Source organism: Elaeis guineensis, chromosome 14, assembly GCF_000442705.2.
Source record: "Elaeis guineensis isolate ETL-2024a chromosome 14, EG11, whole genome shotgun sequence".
Lineage (NCBI taxonomy): Eukaryota > Viridiplantae > Streptophyta > Magnoliopsida > Arecales > Arecaceae > Elaeis > Elaeis guineensis.
The window spans coordinates 65,196,559-65,220,413 of NC_026006.2; the positions used below are offsets into that span (position 1 = coordinate 65,196,559).

Genomic DNA, 23,855 nt, shown 5'->3' on the forward strand with positions numbered 1-23,855 from the left:
TTTTTTTTGATCAAAAACTATATTATAATATAAATACAAAATCTTGCACATCATTAATCTCAACATTGATTGCAAATCAAAAATTCTAACTTATATAAGATGAGATTTTCTCTCCTACGTAGGACATCATTTAAAGAACAAAATCGTATAACTCTTTACAATAATGCCAGAAATTAAAACAGACAATATGAAAGTTGAAATCGATCTATCCGAACTATAAATCTTTGACCGCAATAATAATCAAGATAAAAAATAGAAACCAACGAGAGGATATTTCACTGGATTGCGTTTACCGCGTTCATGGCGAGAAACACCATCTGTCTAATTTGCAATCAGTCAAAAATTGCTAATGGTAGAAACTATGCTAATTTAAGAGCCATGCAATTCACCTTCTTAAGTGTCACTTCAATCCTCAACCATTAGCTCTGAAGTTACAGGTGACAAACAGTATTGATGAAGATGGCGCCACCAACATGAAAAATCTCAAGCATAGAAATATCGAATGTGATGCATAACATCAATTCAATTCCCTGAAGTTGCAAGTGGTCACGATGGAAACAACCAGGAGGAGCCTGCTAAAGATCTGAGAGCATCCTCTCAATCGGTCATATAATGCAGAAAACTCAATTTTCTGCCACTTCGATGAGAAAGCCCTGAATGTAGAGCTGTAGGCATCGGGACAACTCATTTTGCAGCACGCACATGAAACTGAGCGAAATATACAGGTCCACAGTATTCCATATAAAATAGATCAAAGATTACTGGATATTTAGAGCAATATGACAGAAGTCCGGAAAGAGCAAAGAGCTCGCAGATTAGCTTTGTAGATGCATCATACTACTATTGAAGAAAAAAGAAAGCAGACTTCCATAGAATAATGCATAAAATAGCTTTATGCAAACTCTTTCATAATATCCAAACAACCATGCATACTCCCAAAATTTTCGTTCTGTGCCAAAATTTTTCAGCTACAGCCGTTTTTTGTGATAGGCTTTATGGCTGACTTGCTAGGATGCATGGAACAGTGAATACGAGGAGCGATGACGTATATTCTCTGCTCAAAGGTTTTCCTACAGCAAATAGGGGAAAAGGCAGCAAAACAAGAGAGGAAATATTAAAATTTAATGATCTTTGGCTACTCAGTTCCTTTTTTTTTGAAGGTACACCAAAATCACTTCCCAAGTCTGAATATAACCACCAAAAGGCCTTACCATCAAGGTAGCTGGCACTTTACAAGAACCAGCGCCCCTACAGCTAGTGCTTGGCACCCAATCTCACCTGGGCTTTCACTGTACTTGAATCTCAGGAGTATGTTCCTCAATTTTTAGAGCACTAGGAATTGCCAAGAAAAATCATCTAGATGCCTGGGTTTCTAAGAAAGGTGTGGATTCAAAGAAGGTGCAAGTGTGTTCGAGAATCATATCGGCCGCTAAACAGTGGAATTCGGACATGCCAAACCGTACCAGCAGCTAACTAGTACGGTTCGCGCAGTTGATTTGGAAAGCCAATGCAAATAGAACAAGGAAGAAAAAAAGAGAGGAAGAGAGAGAAGGAAAGGAAAAGACGCACGGTGGCCAATGGTGACCCGTCGAGGCCTCTCAAGCTCCGTGATCCTCCGTGAGATGTGAGAAGAGAGAGAGGGGAAGAGATGGAAGAGGAGGCAGAGAAAGTCGGTGGGCAGGATGTCAGGGTCATCGGATCGTTCAAAACAGCCCCGCAGCAATTGTGGGCTTTTGTTTCGAACCCACGGCCCGAGGCTGTTTTGGGCCATCCATCAGCCATCCGGTGGCCCTTCGACGGCCTCACCACCACCTTTCTCTCCCTCCTCTTCTCTTCCTTCCCCTCATCCTCTCTCTCTACTCTCATTTTCTCTCACAGAGGACCACGGAGCCCGAGAGGCCTTCGCTGCCCTTCGGTGGCCATTGTCGATGTCTCCACCTGTCTCTCTTTCCTTCCCTCCCTCTCCCTTCTATCTTTCTCTCTCTTTTTCTCCCTGGTTTATCCTTTGTTTCTGTGTCAGTTTGGGCCTAATACGGTCCACTACGGGGGCGCACTGACTCGTACCACCGGCCGGCCGACATGAGGTCCAGTTCCAAGTTGGCGATTCTTGTTCGAGATAATATGCAAGTTAGGCTTATATTCCCAGATCACATTTACAAAATGAATTGCCTCAAAAAGCATTCATAAAATGAAAGCAAAAATAAAAAGTAGGGTGATGCTAAGTGATGTAGACCAAAAAATGATACACAATATAAGAATATAAGTCAAATTTTCTTTCTATTTCTAGGTGACTTTTATTACATGACATCATCAATTGATTGATAATCCAAGGTTTGACAGAAAAAATTTGGATCTAGTCTAGGATGACTGATTGGCAGGAAAAAAAGATCAGGATAATCCAAGTTATCTGATCCAAACAATTTTTACAAAATAAGCATAAGAACAATTTTAACCGGATAAAGAATGAGTCTTTTCGAACATAACTGCGACATACATAAAAGTAAAATAACAGAACAGAGATCAGACTAAACTTAAATACCAAATGCACAAAGAGGGATCGATGACGAAACATGGAAAGCTAAAGCTACACAGAAAGCAAAAGTATCACACTGGATAAAAGAACTAATTTAAGTTGGGAGAGATAGTGCAGACTTACCAGGGGAAAAATTGCAAACAAAATACTGCTGATCTGGGGAAAAACTGAGTTGCCAAGAAAAGGAACTCGCCACTTACTCTCCATCCCATTAATCTGGGGTTAAGCATTCATTTACATGTTACACATGTTGAATCTTGCTGACAGAGACACAGATCCGCAGCAATGATCAACAAAATGGACATGGATTCAATTAATTGTTGTAGTATCAGCTTTACTCCAGGCAACAGGAGAAATGATACTCACATAAATTTCTAGGGATCTAACCAATAAGAGTAAATAAAAATGTAGATGCACATATATGTTTCTGTTTTTGTCTTTCATGTCCATGTATGTGTCGTAGGAGTACAAGCAAACCAGACATTTGCATGCACAATACAGTTATTCCACCCATCATCATATGATTTGTTTTCCTTCTGAAAAATTTACAATATTATCGAAATCTAGACTCAAATGCCTTGAGGAGGAGTGGGGGGAGGGGGGTGTGAAAGATATAATTGACATAATTCAAGAAATGAAAAGCGGCACCAAAAAGAAATTCCAGAACTCAATCTGGAAGAATAAGTGATTAACATTTTCTTTTAATCACAAAAGCAAATCAAAGAAAAAACCATAATTATCTAAATCTTGAACAAAGAACACTATCCATACATAGTACAAAAATGTCAACAGATAACTGGATGCAATTTCATCATAGCAATTAGGTCTAATTTGCTTTTACGAGTATTTATTTAAAGCATGGAAAATAGCTGGGTCCATGGACATTTTAAGAATACAATTTTGCATCCATTACCAAATTCCATTCTTATGTCTCTCTAAAGAGATTTTCTTATTGTGTACGGAAAAGCAGAAGCACACAAATGCTATCTCCTGTCCTATTGACTTTTTATCAAATTTTGGTAAACCACTTTGCTTTCTTGTTCTTTATAAACTGTTTCAAGTCCTGGTAATCTAGAAACAATGGGATTTCTATATATAGATCAATCCCTACCAAGAAGCAAACTCCAACAGATGTTAAATGAAACCTTCTATCTAGGATTCTGATCCGCTGCATTGACTTAATAGCTCTAAACCATGTCAAGAACAAGTCTGAGAGGAAAGCGTAGCATGATATTAGTAATGATCCTTATCCAATTATACAGGTACATAAGTCCTTCTCTTTCCACTTAATGATTTTTGAAAAGCATTCCTAACAACTCTAATCCATTATTCTATAGCCCCCCTCCTCTCTTATCCATGTTAACTTAATCCCTTAGTAGTCACAGCCAAACCACTGATATTTGGTTTCCATGACTAAGTTCTCAGCAACTGCACACATAAGCTTTTCACGATGCTACTGAACAATTGTGCATGCATGCCCACTCTTCTCTGTAACATACTTCAAATTAGCATAAAATCTAACAAGAGGAAAAGAAGGGAACAAACAAATCTAACAAGAAGATAATAAGGCGAGGGCACCTCAGAAGAGGATAAAAGATATATTCAAATATAGAAGAGAAAACAAGACCCAAAAAAAAAAAAGTGAGCAAAACAATGTGGCAGCATGTGAGAGGAAGAGGAAAAACATTAATATAAACATCCCAACAAGAAAATAAAAGGTAAGAAAGGAAAAAATGTGAGGGTCTTGCATGCAAGTAAAAATCTTTTTTTCTCACTTTCCATACATTTAACTAATTAAGATACGGGAGTGGGTACTAGGAGGTCCACTTGTAGAAACCAATTCTTCACTACAGTAAGTGAAGGAAGAACCTACAAGCCACAGGATACAGTCAACAGATTAAGTCAAATTACATATGATTATGAGGTAATTCTTGTTCCCCTGACTCTACTAGTTGTTGCTTTTAACATAGATACCTCCTATGGTTGCCATATGGGATATCCTCCTAATATAGCCATTTAGTTAAACTCTTTACTCTTCGATCAGGTTCTCAGATCACATCCTTACATCAATAGGTAAACATGACCTGACACTGAAAACCTTGCAAGCCTCCCATTTCAGCATGTCCTCACCCTTGATACTCAAATCCATTGCCCTCTGAACATTTGGAAGTTTTATAACCTCAAATAATTTCTGCTTTATTGAGATTTATGCAAAAATGCAAGCCCACCACTCTAGGTCACAAAAGGCATGCATATCTAAAGCTGATAAGCAATACGTTAAATATCCAGGACTCCTAATCTGGAAACCATTTACAACAAATACTGCATCAAAATTATTTCATCACTTGCATAGGAACTGCTGTTACTTGACCTATATCTAGTTCATAATCTTTTTGGCTTTTGGCCACCAAAAAAGAGAGAGAGAGAGAGAGAAGCAAATTCCCCCAAAGAAAAAAGCATAATCACAAGAAAGAAAAAGATAAAAGGATCATTAAGATTCAAAGTTACATACAGATCAATACAGAAATAAAGGAGGTCAAACTAACAGATCCACATAATGTATCAATTTATTGCTCAATAGATAAATTAACAAATATGCTAATGAATTCATTGCTTATTTTCTACATGCAGAAATATCATCATAACGTTCCCACACATACATCAGCCCGAATTCAAGTACATCTACAGCCTTTGACATTTATCAATCATCATCTCATCCATAAATTGCAAGCAAATGCACCATCCAAGAATGTGAGCCGATCAGCAAAATGATAGACAGAAAAAAAAAAAAAAAAAAAAAAGAGAGAGAGAGAGAAACAGAATCTTTATTACATACAGAAAGATCTAGATCTAACCATGAACTGGAAACGATCGATTCTATGACAGAAAATCTCAGTCTACAAGGGTCGTCAAAGAGGAAAGCTTGATCTAAAGAAGAAGGAAAAGAAAACAATAAAGCTTGGATCTTTTACAGAGAGACCGGGCGGCGGGCGGATCAAGAACCACCGGTGGCGGTGGATCGATAGCGGTAGAGCTTGCCGAAGACATGGAGAGCTGTGACGAAGCCGATGAAGCAGAGACTCATCACCAGCACGACCGTGGGCGTCATCTTGAGCCCCGGGACGTCATCGGTGTAGAACCTCAGCATGTTGCTCCCTCCGCCGGAGAACCCACCTGCGGAGGCCCCTCCCCCGCCGCCGCCGACCCCCAGCCGCCTCCTCCGCATCCCCGCAGCCGCCGCCGCCGACCCCCGCGGACCCACCGTGATCGGCCGCGCACCCCCCGCGTTTGACGAAGCCTGCGACTGCGAACTACCCCTCGCCATAGTTGAGCTTCTTGGAGTGAAGGCTGGAAGAGAGAGAAAAGGAGATGTTTCTGAGGGAGAAGGGAAGATGGTTTTGACCTACCATAAGATCCGAACATTTCTCTGTCGCCGGGCGGCCGGAAGACTCTAGCGACAGGAGGGTTCTGGTGGTCCGGCGGAGCATGTGAGACAAGGATAAGTGCAGATAAGTTTGAGATGGTAGCAACCTAAGATGCACGACGCATGGCAATCTACCGGGCGGTATGATCTTATGATGGATCATGGAGGCAATTTTAGCTCAGGTTTGATTGCGTGTATCTATATATATTAATATATATATATAAGAGAAACTGAACCCCACTATGATCATGGAGGCAAATTTAGCTCGATATGATCTAATTATCCCTCCCCCTAACCCCACTTAAAAAAATGGACTTCTTTTGCAGTTAGGGTAGGCATCTTTCACAACTAGCGCTTGCTTTCTACTATATTGTAGGAGAAAATGAATACAAATGAATCAAATAACTGGAAATATTGATCCACCAAAGAATAGAAGAGTATGAATCAGGCTTGCGCACAATATGAGGTGAAAGAATATTCTAGCAAAGATTATCTATATTATGGTGCTTTCATGTCAAAATATAGCTTTATTAAAAGCAGCACAAAGTGACGTTAGTTGATGATGAAGATATTATTGATCGAGGTGGACATGTGATTGATGATTATGCATGCCGATAGTGATATTTTTGTAAAATAAAATAAGATCACTGATACTAATCATGAAACATGTCAACAATGGATGGTGGTGTTAGACTGCGGTATATTCACTAATAACCTCTACTCTAGAGTTGCTATAAGAACTCATCCAAATGCTTGATATGAAGCACTTAATCAGCATTTTTATAACATAACAAAATACTAAACAAGCAATGTAGTATTAAGATATATAAGTTTTATAATTTTATCTTACTCACAAGAATGTACTTGGAAACACATAGGCATTCAAAGCGTATTAATATTCTCAAATGTTAAGGTGATAATCAAGGATCTTGCATGCACAAGGAAGAACAAACCTTTAATTTATCTATATTTTTCCTTTTTTGGTTAAAACCTGGCCATAATTAGTATTTGATCCTGCAAATGATCAACAATACCTGATTAAAGTAAAGAAGGTTATATATCTTCTAAATGATTCCCTCCTAATTAGAATTTTCTAAAAGATCATGATAATATTCATGAAATCAAAAATTATAATAAATTGAATTAGTTGACTCTTGACTTTACATCAAAAGAGGGAGTAGAGTTGTTAGCATGAAAAAAGACAAAAAAAATAATGAGAATTTAAACTCTCCTGTTACAGATGTTTATAATTTCAAGTTGCCAAAGAGACATGCAAAATGTAATGGCATTGTCGCATGGAATATGTAAAAAGCAAATAACATCAATGTGCTGATTATGTGATAATACATATTAAATAATTTTAAATAATCAAACTAAATATAAATATATAGCAATTTGTCAGAATAAGATTATTAGATAAATAGTCTTTTCCTAGATATCTTGCACCCATGGACGCTAAATCAGCAACTAATTATATAACAACTACTGAAAATTCATCTTCTTATTATATATATATATATATATATATATATATATATATATATATATATATATATATATATATATATATAACTTTTGGGACCGAAGGAGATGATTCATCCATCTATATCATTACCTTCTTGTTCAAAACTATACATTTCCTCATATACCTCCTGACCATTATTCATAATGTATTTTATATGCAAATCATGAATTTTTTTGTTGGTAAGAATGATGCATCTAAACATTCAAATTAAAGCTAATTCTCTTTGCCATGCATTGACCTCTAAATTCATGACATTTGGAGGTTATGTTTGGTTATTTGAGGAGCCATGAAAAAGAAAAAAGAGAAAGGTTCCACAAAGAAAATAAAATTTTCATCAAAATTGAAAAAATTATATTATTTCAATTCATCAACCATCTTCACAGTTTGCCATTTCAAATATTAAAAAAAATACAATATAGATAATAGCAATGATAAGAACATGAGAGGAAAAAAAAAATATTGGAAGGATGACAATGATAGGGCAGGAAGCATGTGAAAAGAAGGGCTTATTGTTGTATATAAAGGATAGAAAATATTCAAAATTATTTGGACCCAATTCAAATAAAGTCTTAAAAATAGCATACATAGGTAGAACAAGTTTCTAGCAACAAATTTAATACATCTATTATAGTTAAGATGAAAATTTGCTGTCACACAAAAAGCAATTGAATGGTTAACATTTAATATTGGTGCATTATTGAGATCAATCTCACCATCCAAACATTGATAATGAATGTCAATTTATTATGCAAGTCAACATGATAATGTTTGATTTATAGATATGCAGATGTCAACGTTCGCAAGTTATTTGGTTTACTTTTCAATTTATAATTCATCATCAAATATTTTTCTTTGGACTTTGTTGGGTATAAAATACCCCCCAACCGAAGTTCGTACCAGGAGTGACCCTTCCGGAATTCTGCCGACGTCCAACCTTGGGCGACATCTTTCCGAACCTCTCCGACGATCGAACTTCCGCAATATTCCCAAGTTCTGTCGACGGATAAACTCCCACAGCTTCTTCCACGAGTGTCGATCGGGTTTCCACAACGGACGAACTCCTGCCGCATCTCCCGGGCTTCTCCAGCGATAAGCTTCTTCGATTGTCCATCAGGCTGCTCCAAGTGCTCTCTAGATTCTACCATCGGCCGATCTCCTACAAGGGTCAACCGTTCTCCGGACCCCTTCCGGATCTTTTCTGACAGGATTCGATCAACTCCAATCCGAATTTCTTCCAGAACTACGTCAGTTCGTCAGTGGCCAAACTTTTCCAACAGCAGATCTCCACGACGGATGGGCTCCATCCAAGTTTCTACGGTGGTCGACCACCTTCTGGGTTTCATCTGGGCTCCTACGGGAGCTGGACTTCTTCCCCGAACTCCTACTGTAGGTAGACTTCATCCGAGCTCCTACGGGAGTTGGACTTCAGCCCTGAGCTCCCATTGCAGGTAGACCTCATCCGAATTCTTACAAGGGCCGAACTCCGAGCTCCCACCACAAGCGATCTACACCGAGTTTCTGCTACAAGCGATCTACTCCGAGCTTCTGCTACAAGCGATCTACACCGAGCTTCTGCTACAAGCGATCTACTTCAAATTTCTACTACGAGCGGTCCGCATCGGATTTCTACTGTAAGCCTCCACCCGAGCTTCTCTTGTGAACGAATTCCTTCCGGACTTCTATTGCAGGTAGGTTTCGGCCGAGCTTCCTCAACAAATGATCCCCATCCGGACTTCTACGGGAACCAGACTCCGACCGAACTTCTGTAGCGAACAGATTCTGGACGAACTCCTATAACGCACGTCCAGCAGCTGAACCCCTCTAGCAGAAAGTCCCTGACCAAGCTTTTACAGCAGATGACCTTCGCCTGCAGTACTAGCGCTCAAGGCACCCAACGGTAGAAAGCTCGCCAACAACATCCGAGCTCCTCTCAGACGGAGAGCTACCCCTCTCCACCAGACACCCCAACTGAGCTTCGGTCAACAGGTCTGGACTCCCTGGTAGGCCACAGTAATGGCCGCGACTCTGCTCCACTTCCTATAACGGATCCCACGCGGCTCCATCATGCTCTGACAAGTCACGACAACGGACATTACTTCACTCTCCACAACAGGCTCCACGTGGCAGGCCACGGCGATGGCCACGACTCCACTCCACTACTCTCCGTAACAAACTCCTCATGGCCCCGAATGGCCCACCACCAGACGGTTACAGACGTCGCTGTCAATCTGTTACGCTCTCCGCCTATAAAAAGGAGACCCACAGATATGTTATTCTCTAAGCTCTAATCTCTATTTAAAAACTCTGCTAAAATTTTCATTCGAGCACTCCATTCTTGTTGAGGCAGAGAACTGACTTGAGTGTCGGAGGGTCTTGCCGGAGCACCCCCAACTCCGGTTTAGACTTTTTTTGCAGGTCTTGGTGGCGACTGCGACTCCCTCGACTCCAGCTTCTCCGACGCCGGTGGATTTTTGCATCAACAGACTCCAATGAAGCTCAAATGAATAAGCTACCATAATGTTTTGAATTTAAAAATCTATCATATTTGGTGAAATGCCATGCATGTATGAACTACACACAAGTGTAGAGATTGTGATAGATTTAATCATGACCATGAGTCTTTAAGAACATATTCACTTCATCTATGGCACCCTGACAACTCTCTCTCTCTCTCTCTCTATAAAAACAAAGAAAATAAATGGAGGTACTTTTATCAAAAATGGTCGCATACCCTTTAAATTATGTAAATATCAGGAAAAAAATAACAAGACAAAATATATTTCTGATCATTTTATCTTTGGATAAGAATTTAGTCCCTCGCTAAATACCTCTCCATTCAGTCACTTTCATGCATTTGTGGGCAAAAAGTGATACTTATTGCAGCATATGAGACATATTCTCACAGGCACAAAGAAGAAAAGATATCTCTGTCAACAAGTCATGATATTTAGATAGCAACCTCGAGTAATTAGATACCCTCAAGTTAATTACATCGATAAAACAACAAGCCACACGCCAGGCTAATCTGGCGAGAGCAAGCTCGCGAGGTCATTTACAAATGTATCCAATCTCTAGTCTTTTTACCATGCTGCCATGGGGCCTGGGGCCACCACACATTTCCTCAATTGTCCCTCCCGTGCCACAAGATATTTGGATCACGAACGAGGGCAAAATCGTCCTCAATGAAAAATCTTTCCAAACCCTGGCGTCGCTTTCCTTTCTTTCACCAACCCAACCCAACCCAACCCACCGCACCCCACCCCACACCCCCCACCTCCTCCCCCCGGTGAACAGTATCATCCGGACCGTCCAAGGCCACGCTCTCGCTTTTTTCACCCCATTTCGTCCCCCCTTCCCCACCCTGATAGCAGAAAGCCGCCACTCACACCACCTCCGGTGGTCCCCACCACCCTTGTCAACCAGACAAAGAATATCTTACGTCCCTTTAATTTTTCTCATTTCAAAGATTTGGTTTTCTTGAGCAACTTTAGTTTTTAATCCCTCATTTTAAAATTCAAAAATCCTAAATATATTCTATAAAATTATCCAAAGAAAATTGTCCAGAGATGCCCCTGGCCGGACCGGACTTTCCATTCCCGTCCTTGTCCCACGCTGCGAGGTGTGCGGCTCGCCACGTCAGCCCTAGCGCGGATCCCTCGCACGAGCCGGCCTCCCGCCCCCGGGCTCCGTACCCGGTGCGATCACTCGCACGTGTGCAACGCCCCGCGGTCGCACGCGAGGTCGCCGACGCGGATCTGATCTCCTGTCCCCTAGCGGTTGACCGGGCGCCCCCTTGGAAGAATTCCGAAACCTCACACAACTCCCTCACGTCTCCCAAAAGGCTCCCGCTCCCCTCCCCACCCGTAATTTACGAAACTGACCCTACGTCCCCCCATAGTTCGCACGGTCCTCGGTAACAGCCTCGGAGAAAGTCTCGAAATCCCAACCGCTAATGTTGAATCGAACGGATGACTCTTTCTCGATCATAGAGTCCCCAAAAATCTAGATTGAGGGTACGGATGTAATTCTGGGAAGAGGAGGGGTTATATAGGGCAAGAGAGAGGAGTCCGCAAGAGGCCAGGGGAAGAAAGCGAGAGAAGGGAGACTGGGGGTATTTAAATAATGGAGGGGAAAGAGGATATTAATTTAATAATAGAAATTTTAGCGGACGTGAGGAGAGATTGAATTCGGGTTTACGGCGCCTGCGAAGGGGCATTGAAATCCAGGCTGGGTTCTCTCCTTTATCGGCTCACGTTTTCCGCTTTCGCCACAGCTCGGCGCCTTTCCTTCCACACAGCTAGAGAAAAAGGGGACAGGCGACGCCTCCGAAGGCCTCCTAGCGGCGCGCGACGGGACGGAACGAAAGGGAAAACGGCACGATCTCCTCCGCCGTTGATCGCATCCGTCTCCTCCGGTGGGCTCTTCTCGCCCTCTAAGGCATCACGAACTCTCTTTCTTTCTTCCAGAGGTAGGAAAAATCGATTCTTTGCTCCCATTTCTGGCTCTCTGTTGTTTGATTTTTATTGGATTCGTTCTTGTTGGAGCTTAGATCCGGTTTCGCTCCACCGACACGGGAAGAAACCCTAGAAAATTCTTGTGGATGTCCGTTTTCGGATGGGATTTCGATCTTTGAACCGAAGAAAGTCCTAGAAATTTTAGCAATAGCTCTGAGGAAGGCCTTTGGATCAAAGAGGGGTTCCTGGGGCTGGTGTTCGTAGTTCTTTTCTAGTGGTTTTTGGGGCGTCGATGCCCTTTGTGGGTGGTGTATTTGATGCCTCCGGAACCAGTGCCTTGGGATCGCAAGGACTTCGTGTTCAAAGACAGGAAGCACGAGAGAGGGGCGGGCTCCGATGCCCTAGGCGGCGGCTCCTCGTCCTCCACCACGAGGTGGAGGGAGCCCTACCACGGGCCTCGTGACTTCCCTCGCGCTTCCCCTCGTCGGCCTCCACCAGGTACTCGCCCAAAACCGCAGATCTGAGAAAAACCCCCCTCCGCCTTTTCTTTTCATCTTGTTTTCCTCATGATTATTCTTATTTTTGGTAAAATTTCTTCTTCTAAAGGTCAGTACCGGCAGAGCGGCGGTTACCATCAGCTTTATCCTGAGAATTCGGGCGCCCATGGGTGCACCCCTTCTCGGTCGGATAGATTTTGGTTGGAAGATGAAGGCTTTAGGCCTTCTTCTGGAAGATATGGCGGCGGCGGCGGCCGGAGCAGCAGTGGAGGCAGCAGAGAGAGCCGGGGATCTTTCCGGCGGTCCCCTTATTGGGATTCCAGTGACTCCTCACGGCAGCAGCATCACGACCCCCCTGTGACCGCTCAGAGGTCAGTCGCAGTTCCGATCTCCCCCGCATCTCAACCTCCCTTAAAAGATCAGAATGATAAGACCGGTGGTGGTGTCGATGATGGCTCGGGCACAGGCCACAGATTCGATCGGGACCATTCGTTGGGTTCGATCTCGTGGAAGCCCCTCAAGTGGAGCCGTGCCGGTAGCCTTTCCTCCACGAAGGCTGGTAGATCTGAGTTGGAGGAGACCGGTCTTGAGGTGTTGATTCCTACTGGGAAAGAGACTCCGATCCGATCTCCAGTAACGTCTCCGGCACCTTCTGATGAGGGTGCTTCTAAGAAGAAGCCACGTCTTGGGTGGGGCCAGGGACTGGCAAAGTACGAGAAGCAGAAGGTGGAAGGATCTCTAGATGCTTCTGGGACTGCTGCCAAGGACGCTCTTAATGAAACCAGCCCGAAAGTTGTGGGTCTCGCTGGATGTCCCTCTCCCGCAACTCCAGGATCAGTGACTTGCAGTTCGTCTCCAGGCAAGATGAGGCTTTCCTTTTTTTTTTTTTTTTAATTTTTTCTTGATACGGTAGTTTGTTCTGTAGGTGGTTGATAGATTTTTTTTTGGAGTTTTTCTTGGATGCTTGCAAATAGATGTTTCATTTCGTACCTCTTGGTCTCTTCCCCCTCCCCCGGTTTAACATTAAAATTTCTTCTATTTTCGTGTTGCCCATCTTCAAACGTTGAATGTGATTTTTGTGAATCCACTAATCTCCCTTTGGCTGGTCCATTCTTCTACCATTGGGTAAAGTTCAGTAGATATACCCCATTCTATGGGATTGTGTTTTGTTTGTCTGCTGCTCTTTCAGTATGTCAGACTTGACTCGATTCTGGAGGCAGGTTGAAATTTATAATAACATGTAGTTGAGGAAAAAAATTATAGCTAGCATTTTGGGCCAATTGATAGATATATGTACCAATCTTGTGTATTGTGGAATTTTCCAATTCCAGGTTTTTTTTCATTTGCTTAGTGATTTGCGGGCATTGCCCCCCTACAGTTTCATCTGCCGGTAGTTCTTGGAATCATAGTTTTAGGTAATGGCATTATAACCGTATATCAGCCAGTTTCCCCATTATTTCCCGTAATAACGAACTTTTATCATATAAATAATGGCCATTGTTTTCTCTTGTACTTTTTTTACATTTTTTTTTCCAAATTTCCAAATTTCCCTTAAAATTACCTCCAAGAACAATGGTAGCCTTAAAAAATTATATTATTTTATTTGATAGAAAATGGAAAACATAAGGCTTTTTTTTTTGTTATTATTGTCTATTATTTCCTGTTATAGCACTGTTATAACAGCCATTATTTCAATGATTGTTAAAAAATTTAAAAGGTTGTTTTATGAGGGTAATGACGGCTGTCATAATTGTTACGTCGGTTGGTAATGGTTTCAGTGGGCGCCCATTATAACTTGATAACATGTTATTTAGAACATTGATTGGAATAGGAAAACTGTCCTTTTTGCCGGCATGGTGATTGGTGACTGTAACTTGTAAACTTGGAATTTAGCTTCCTGTCAATAACGAGGATTACTTTTTGCCTTATTTTTATTTTTAAAGTTTGTGTTGCACTGGTTTTTAGTTATCATTTATTCACTCAGGCCTTCAACTTGTGGTACCTGTGGTACCAGGGCCAGTTTAGTCAGTGCAGGACCCAAAAGAAATCCATGTGAAATTGATGGACAATTTTGGTTGGCTGGTTAATTAATCCAATTTTTTTTGTTGTGTGGCTAAGAATATTTTCTAAAGCATTATTTTTCAGATTCAGTATTTTCAGTTAATTTCTGTGAAGATTCAAAATATTTGTCACAACCTATACAATTTGGGCATATCTTTTACTTAGCAATTGGAAGAATTGAAACCGAAACTATAATGAGAGTTGGATGTGCTACCGTATGATGAAAGGCTAAAGTAAGGGATAGTTATAATCAGGTTAGATGTCATGATTGCAGAACATTACATTTTTGTGGTGGAATAATGGTTACATTAAACACGATGATGCCTGCACAGCCGAACTATGTACTTTGACACTTATCTTTGATTAACTTAAACTTTGCTTATTTACTGTCAGAGTATCTTATCTTCTATTGTTTCAGAATTCCACTTTGAGTTTTTTTTTTAATGTTTATAATGCCATATATGTGTATCTTCTTTAAAAAACTCCTATGCAAGTAAAATTTTATGGGCTATATGGTTGGTCGGAGTTGAGTTTGGTTGATCTTCCCCTCATGCCTGATCTTCTTTGTGTTCTATGGAATTTTATTTTGAATTGATTACATAACTAAGTAAGTTGAGGCATTCAAATACTTGTTTCTCATTGGTGATTGAGAGTCTAACCTTTTTTTTAATTATTCTTTAAATCGTTGATATTTTGCAGCAGGCATAGAGGAGAAGCCTTGCGTCAAGGTGGTGAATGGTGATAATGATACAAGTCATTACAGGGATCCAGCTGAGGAATTGTCAATTAAGTTGGGTCACATGGAGGGTAATCCTATTAACATCCTGACTGCCCTGCTTGCTGATTTGTGGCAACCTGACGATGCTTCTATGGGAGATTCCACTTTCTCAAGACAAACTGCTATGAATAAGTTGCTGTTGTTTAAAGAAGATATTTCTAGGGAATTGGAGAAAACTGAATGCGAAATCGATTTGTTTGAAAATGAGCTCAAGTCCCTTGATGGTGATCCAGAAAATGATCCTCATCAAAGTTCTTTTACGTCACCAGCTAATACTGCACCGGAACCTTGTATAGAGTCATCTAATGTTGCATCAAAAGATTCTAATCTTTCGAAGGGTCATGAATTTACTTCTTCAGCAGTAACATTAGTCGAGAATAATGCTCTACCTACCGATGCATGTGATGCTGAAATTAAAGGTGTAGATTTGGATAGCCCACAAACAGTGTCATCTAGATTTAACAATTCGGCATCCTCCAGGAAGGGAGTTTGTGATCACGAGACTGAACAATTAGCTGAATGCTTGGAGATTGTTGAGAATCACAGGTTCAAGGTCTCGGAAATCCAACATTCTGTATTATCAGATGATGTGGAAAGACCTGCAACTGTATGTGATAATGGAGATGGGAGTCGTGGAGAGGCAGGAAGTAGCAGTGATAATGGTAACTTTGAAGCAAGCTTACATGGAAGGACAGACTGTAATTTAATAACCTTAATTATGGCTTCTAACAGGGATGCTGCAAACAAAGCTTCACAAGTATTTCATAAGGCGTTGCTGACTAGTCCACCTCAGTTAGATGTTTGGGGATCAGATAAACTTTTGTCATACAGGCAAAATGACTTCAGAATCAAAGAAAAGCTTGCTATTCACAAGCAGTTGCTGAAATTCAAAGAGCGAGTTCTTACTCTTAAATTCAGGGCGCTCCACCATTTGTGGAAGGAAGATCTGCGATTGCTTTCTATAAGAAAGCATCGTACAAAGTCAAGCAGGCGTTTTGAATTAAGTAGCCGTGCATCACAGGGTGGCTCTCAAAAGCAACGTTGTTCTATTCGATCCCGGTTTGCATTGCCTGGTTAGTCTTCAATTTCACCTCATGTTATTCTGATATTGAACTGTTTTTCATAAATAAGTTTTTGATGCCATGTACTCATGAACATAGCATACTTATAAAATGAAAACCTTTTTGTCACCAAGCATAGCATAAAATAGTATGGTAGTGAAGTGCTTCTGCACTTACATAAACATTAGCTTTGAAAATTTATAATAACAGTTCCAAGCAATAGCAGGACTGGAATTTCACTTATTTGCAATTGCATCCTTGCGATAATATTCCATTGTTCTTTATTTAAATCCGTTGAAGTACCTTGATGACTGGCTGTTTCATCAGTTTTCACTTGGGCAAGATTTAGATGTTTTTATATTGAAATTGTTGTTCATTATGCTGGGGTATTTTTATATATCTTACTGTCTATAAATGGACTGTAGGTCCCCAATTTCTATTGCGCAAGAGACACTCTCTTGTTATAGCATGTGGTACGTCAAGGACATGAGCTAGTTCTTTAGCAAAGAGTGATTTAATCATTAAAATTGCTAGAACAGAAAATTCTGTTTAACATTTCTTTTTGTAAATAAAATTTTGATGGTTAAGGATCCTCTTTGATTGTGGCTGTTATCATCATTAAAATTGCTTGAGTGGAAATTCTTTTTATTTTTATTTTTATTTTTTTGTAAATGAAATTTTGATGGTTAAGGATCCTCTTGGAGTATGGCTGTTATCTGATCGGTTGGTCACTGCACTTCCTGATGAGATTTAGAGCTGTTGCCTAATTTTATGGGTTATTATTAAGTGGAAGTTCTAACATATATAGTCGTCATTGCAAAAAAGCTAACATTTTAAGTTGTGCATGCTATATAGGCTGTTCTCTGAACATCTGAAACTGGATAAGTCTGAAATGATAAAATCTGAGTTGGATGTGGAGGAAACAACTTATTGGATGTCTATAAGCTTCCACCATATCTGAAATTTGTGTGGCAGGCAAAGTGCTGCAGTTTATTTAGTTCATGTCACAAGCAGTTTAGCTTTTTGTTGCTTGGTATTGTGTACTTCAAATATTGATATTCAGATAATTTTATATAGGTTTATAAGGTCCTTATCCCAATCAAATGATACAGTTTTCATTCTGATTGTAATTGGTTGTTGATCTTGATGTCCACCCACAACAAAATCTTTTTTGAGAATTTAAACAGTCTTTCTCAAGGAATACGGGACGGTTTCTGTTCTACTATACCGAGTTAATATTGGAATAGGGAGGTAAATGTACTATTAAAACAAAATGAACAGGAAAGACACTTGGTTATGGAGAGTAATAAAAAAAACAGCTCAAGACCTGCCTCCAAGCCAAGAAAATAAGATCAGCCACCCAATATAATTATTTGTTATCTTTTTCCCTCTACATCTTTCCAGATTGTTGCTAATTAAAGTGGATGCAGATATCACTTGGTCGCGGATTCTACAATCGGTATGATGAGATAAAGCATGTTTTAGGGTTAACGTCCTCTCTGTCAATCCATCCTTTCATTTACTTATATCTGATATTTAGTTTCTTTAATCAGATAAATGGCTCTCACTCTAGTGATGGTTCTAGCTGCTGGCAACTAATGATTAGTGTAGTTTAAGTGCTGATTGCTTGATGCATGTGTAGCTTTTGGTGAGAATGAGCGGTGTTGAATGTATTGTCTTATAAGATGGTGAACGAATGCATGGTCTAATATGATTTAAGTTGGTTGATAACTCCAACTGAAAACTATCAGATGTGAATATGGTAATGTAACAGTTTGTATATGGTTTGTTGCACCATTATGTTTTTATTGGATGTGTACCATGACCCACCTTTAGAATTTTTTGTCTATATGTGGTGCATTTTGAGTTTCCAGTTTTTAGTGGGCTTATGTATGTTGGTAAGCTTTGGGGATGCATTGGTTTTTATGATTGTCATGGATTGACCACTCTCACTGGTGGCTGGCTAATGTGAACTTCTTAGGTTATCTAGTATTATTTAATAGCTTGGAATATATGTTGACAGTAAATTACAGTCATGGCCTAATAGTTTGGAGAGTAATTGTTTTCATGAAAGTGGAAATTTGACAGAGCAATGGGGGTTTACATGGAGAACATGTTGACATATCTTGAGTGTGGTATGAGTGCTTACAAGCTTTGAGTTTTGAGCAATTTTCACCTGCTTGTGAGTCTAGAGTGGAAGAGGCCTGCAATATGCTTATCTGTGTGTCAGGAAATGGAGCCAGTTTGTAAAAAGGACATAAGTTATAAATCTAAATCTCAAGCCTAATTGTGGTGACACAAAGAAGCATTGAGTTAGGAAGTCCACACGGTTAAGGCTTAAAATTTATATTGCTATAGAAAGTGATGAGTGGCCAATAGAGATACCATGCTTTTGGTTAGCAAGGATCAAAGGAAGTCTTGATAAGAAGAGTTTTATAAGGGTTAGAAAAGGAGAATATATGTGAGTTAAGCTTCTGCATAAAACAGATTTAATAGTTATTGTATTAAGACCTTGTGCTGATCTCAAGTACTGGAGATGAAGTTTGCGTAAAAGTCTGCTTGGTAGACACCTGTCTTGCACCAAGGTACAAGTTAGAATAACTGGGTATTTTGCCGGTCACATGAATAGGCATATGTTCCTTCGACATATGTTTTATGGCTTCTAGGTATATATTCATACATTTTGCTCAAGAGTTTTTTATTTTTTTTTTAATATCATCAATTGTTATATTGCGGACACAGACTCTGATCATACATTTACTGCACCAGTAATTTTACATTTATGATGCAAGCAGAAACTTCTCTAAAGTTCATATTTTTGCTTTCACATTCCTAGTGTCATGAATTATATGTTTGCTAGTTCATAGTGTGTTGCAAGGGTTTCTGAAAGTTGCTGATAAATTATCTTTTAGAAGGAATAAGCTAGAATGTGCAATATTTCACATTCCTGTTATTCATTTTCTCAAGAATATTTACTGATAAATTTAAAAAAAATCTACTGATAGATATTTCAATGGTTGTTTTATTCTTTTAGTTTGTCCCCTCTGATTTTGATGATAGTGTATTGGTGTTGTTCAGATGACTAGCAATCATGCTTTCTGAGTGGATAATTTGTTAAGTGATTAGATCCTTGGGTGTTATTTTAGTGTGCTTGCTTTATGAAGTGTGCTGTGATTTTTTTTTTTTTTTTGGGGGGGGGGGGTTGGCATTTGGTCACTTTTTTGTATAATTTCTAGGTGGATGTGTGCATTCTATATATTCATTGCTAATGAGTTGATGGTTGACATTGCCAGCGAGAGATTGGAAAATATTAGTGTACATAGTGTTTACTTATTTCTGGACATTGTTTTGTCATAGAGAGTTTACTTGTGTTATTTGGAGGACAGCAACCTGACTGGTAAGTTTACTCGCTAGAAAGTTTTATGTTCTAGCTTCTTGCACAAAACACACTTTTGTGCACTATTCTCTGTCTATTTTTATATCCACTGCTATATTTTAGTTCCATATAGTTTATAAACATTTTTACATTAATAGTGCGTCTCCACTCTACTTGGGCAGCTGTTGTTTGAAACGAGGTAGGCAAAATTCTCTCTGCAATGCCCTTATGATAGCCAGTAAACATAGATGTGTGAAAAGTTGTATGTTCATTGTTATAGTGTGCGGTTATGTTTCATGGCTGTTGCATAAAACCATCTGAGATTACTGATGAGTGATGACCTTATGCAATAAGATGTTCTTATTGTTATTGTCAGTGTAATGCCCATCATGGGGATAGAGGGATTGGCTGAAACTTCAGACATTGCTGTAGACTAAAGCACCTACAAATAAGATACTATATATCTAGCTGAAAGTGAAGTTTAAGCTAGCGCTATATATAAATATTAGACTCCTGAGGTATGATGAGTTTTAAGTTTAATGTGGTAAGATAGAATCTTCAAATCAGATAATTATATATTTCTGGATATTTGGAGACAGGATAAAGCAATGTAACCACTCATCTTGATCCGCTTTAGGACTTGTGGTTGGTGGTTTACTTGTCCTCTCTCTAAATTGTTTCGAGGAATCACATGAACGATAGTGTTTATGTGTTTGCTTAGATTTTTGTATTAGTGTCTTTGTGGTCACAGTTTCTTTTGATAAGTTTCATTGTGTAACAACATTATTTGGTGTTTTCCTGATTGTCATGATGCTATCAATGTTGAATTGCTGTGTTATTTGCATGCTTCTTGTTGTAGGCCACTCCATATGATTTAACCAACTGTTGAGATTGTTGTTATGAATTATCTTTTATTTTGTTAGCATCTGGTTGTTTTATCTTTTCCCATCATCTGAAGTTTTATTTTTTTTTCCCATGCAGCAGGTAACTTAACTCTAGTTCCAACCACAGAAATAGTAGAATTTACAAGCAAGTTGCTGTCAGATTCCCAAATTAAGCTTTACAGGAATAATCTGAAGATGCCAGCTCTAATTTTGGATGAGAATGGAAGGAAGCAAACAAAGTTTATAACACATAATGGATTAATAGAAGATCCAATTTCCTTTGAGAAGGAAAGAGCGATGATAAACCCATGGACACAAGGAGAAAAAGAAGTCTTCATGGAGATGCTTGCCACATTTGGTAAAGATTTTACAAAGATTTCTTCTTTTCTTAACCACAAAACAACAGCAGACTGCATCGAGTTTTATTACAAGAACCATAAGTCTGAAAGTTTCAGAGAAGTTAAGAAACGACTAAATCTTAACAAGCAGTGGCAACGCTTACCCACCAGCAGTTATCTTGGAACATCAGGAAAGAAGTGGAATCGTGAGGTAAATGCTGCTTCACTAGATATGTTGGGGGCTGCATCAGTGGTAGCAGCACACAGCAATGGCAATGCAACGAGCCAACAAAGGTATTCTGGACATGGAGCTCATGATGGCTTGAAAGTGTCTTGTGGGAGTTATGGGTCATTGGAAAGGGTTAGCAATGTTGAAACACCCGGGCATGAGAGAGAAACTGTAGCTGCTGGTGTCTTGGTGGGCATATGTGGTGCTTTAGAGGCAGTGAGCTCATGTATCACCAGTTCCATCGATCCTGTTGAGAAGATGAACTACATGGCAAAGGAGTGGCCCTTGACTCCAGAAGTTACTCAGAATTTCGATGAGGATGACACTTGTTCGGATGAAGGCTGTGGTGAATTGGACTCAGCTGATTGGACTGATGAGGAGAAGTCCATGTTTATTCGAGCTTTGAGCATGTATGGCAAAGATTTTGCAATGATCTCACAGTGTGTAGGGACAAGATCAAGGGAGCAATGCAAGATCTTCTTTAGCAAAGCTAGAAAATGCCTTGGTCTGGATGTGATCCATCAAGGAACTAGCAATGGGGGAATGCCAATGAGTGATACAAATGGAGGAAGGAGTGATACCGACGATGCTTGTGCTGCTGAAATGGATTCAGCAATTTGCAGTACCCAGTCTTGTTCCAAAATGGATGCTGATGTATCCCAGTCTGTGGCCAACATTAGCAGTGAAGGGTTCGTTCATGCTGCAAGAACCCCGCTGCAGGCTGAAACTGATAAATCAAGTGAGCAGGATGTGGTGGGAGGAATAAATTTGGAGGAAGATGAAGGGAAGGTTGATAAGCAAGCATCTGTTCTTCATGATGATAAGCTGGGGAGTGAAGGGGACAATCCTCAATCTATGCAGGATGTTGATGCTGCATTAAGATGTAATGCATCTGTCCAGCATGAAGCTGTAGGGTGTGTTGATGCAGAAATGAAGATGGAGGGAAGTAGTCCTATTGTCTCACCAGGTGAACCTGTCTTTACAGTATGTATGGAAGTTGAGTCCAAATCACACATTGATGGTGTGGTCGAGAAAAAAGAGACTGGAGGATCTGCTGATGTGTTGAAAAAGGAAGTGGATGTTTCATTGCCGGTGCCCGAGACTGGATCAAGGAATAGACAGCTGATGGTAGACTTAGGTGCTACTAACGGTGGCACAATTTGCTCCACAAGTGATTCTAAGGCTGATCCAAATGCTTTGCACCTAGGAAATAAAGTTGATGATTGCCCCAGGTCGACAGTTGCCCCCATCTACCCTCATCAGATGCCACTGGATCTACTCCCATGTCTACAGAATAAATCTCAGGGCATCTCGTTGATGCAGGAGAATTCCCATTCTGTACCATCGAACTCGGTGTTGCCTGATCCATCTTCTGCTCGTTTTGAGGGCCCCCTTCTTGCAACTCCCCAGGCTACTTTGAATTTTGAGGATCATGGGAACAAGCGGCATAAGAATCCAGTAGCCAGAGATCTGTACCCGGTGGATCAGCCCTTGCATATGATGAGAAATCCATCACTGAAGCAGGTTGATCAGCCCATGTGTATTCTCAGAGGTTATCCGCTGCAGGTGTTAAATCAGGAGGTGAAGAAAGAAGCAGATCCTCTGATCAGTGAAAATGCGGTTTTCATGGAAAGCCATCCTAAGAGAAATGGGGTTTCCCAATCAGGTCAGTTCTTTATTTCAGAGATGTACAGTGACCATTGCAATGGTTCCAGCCTTTCACATTCGAGGCCAGGGGTACTGTTTCCCCCAAGGAATGAGGCCCAACCAGAAGCTCAGTTAAAACATTCCTCTCAGAATTCTTGCTCCGAGCCAGAGGAGCAGGCACACCGTACTGGCGATGTCAAACTGTTTGGGCAAATTATCTGTCATCCGTCATCCTCACAAAAATCAAGTTCTTCTTTACATGAATGCAACAGCAAGCCCTCCTCACCACAAGTGAACAGGTCTTCTACTTTGAAGTCATCAAATGGTGGAAAAGCCGGCACACTGTTTGCATCTAGGCCTGGAAGTAGTGGCCATGGGGGCCTGGGGGAACTGCCACTAAGAAGTTATGGCCTCTGGGATGGGAGTAGAAAACAGGCTGGGTTCTCGTCCTTGCCAGAATCTGCTGTCATGTTGGCAAAATATCCAGGATCACTGGCAGGAATGTCATTTTACTCGGGCAAAGATAGTGTTCCCAGCCGCAATAGGATTTTGACAGACTATCAGCAGACTTATATGCAGCACTTGTCATCAGATGAAAAGCGGCTTCAGAGCTTCTGTGAGCTGCAGAAGAGGAATGGGATCGAGACGGTTTCAGGGTTCCAGCAGCAAGGGAGGGTTCCAAGGTTAGGATCCAACATGGTCGGGGGAGGAATACTTGGTGGCGGTGGAGGCGTGTCAGATCCTGTGGCTGCCTTAAAAATGCATTATGCTGCAAGGGCCAAGGTCCTCAGCGGTGAATTGGAGTCATGGAGGGGGGGAGATATTGGAGGGAGATAGTAAAGGCTTATTTTGAATAGGAAGATAGGGGTGGGTGATCGCTGGCGGTAGAAAGGGTCGCGGAGAAAATGTTGGGTTGGGAAAGAGGCGTGGTCTCGACGCCCAAATGTATCATATTTACTTTTTGTAACTTGAATGAAATCAAACAGGGGGGAGTGAATGGCTTTCCTGTCCATATTCTTTAGTCTTTCAAGCCGTTGCTTTTTATTCT

At 40.5% G+C, this 23,855-nt stretch overlaps 2 protein-coding genes across 4 annotated transcripts; one reads left to right on the forward strand and one right to left on the reverse strand.

The window, feature by feature from the left end:
* Window positions 1-5,342: 5,342 nt before the first annotated feature.
* On the reverse strand, window positions 5,343-6,084 carry LOC105057084 (uncharacterized). Its single transcript, XM_010939539.4, has one exon. The coding sequence runs from the start codon at window positions 5,856-5,858 to the stop codon at window positions 5,529-5,531; it is 330 nt and encodes a 109-aa protein (XP_010937841.1). The 5' UTR covers window positions 5,859-6,084; the 3' UTR covers window positions 5,343-5,528.
* Window positions 6,085-11,681: 5,597 nt separating this feature from the next.
* LOC105057083 (uncharacterized) lies at window positions 11,682-23,819 on the forward strand. 3 transcript variants are annotated; one of them, XM_010939537.4, is made up of 5 exons: window positions 11,682-11,950; window positions 12,032-12,434; window positions 12,543-13,292; window positions 15,194-16,345; window positions 20,694-23,819. In XM_010939537.4, the coding sequence occupies exons 2-5, from the start codon at window positions 12,254-12,256 to the stop codon at window positions 23,642-23,644; spliced, it is 5,034 nt and encodes a 1,677-aa protein (XP_010937839.1). In that variant the 5' UTR covers window positions 11,682-11,950; window positions 12,032-12,253; the 3' UTR covers window positions 23,645-23,819. The 3 variants fall into 3 exon arrangements, with proteins under 3 accessions (XP_010937839.1, XP_010937837.1, XP_010937838.1); XM_010939535.4 differs by having other exon boundaries at window positions 11,683-11,950; window positions 20,691-23,819; XM_010939536.4 differs by having other exon boundaries at window positions 11,683-11,950; window positions 15,197-16,345; window positions 20,691-23,819.
* The last annotated feature ends 36 nt before the right edge of the window (window positions 23,820-23,855 follow it).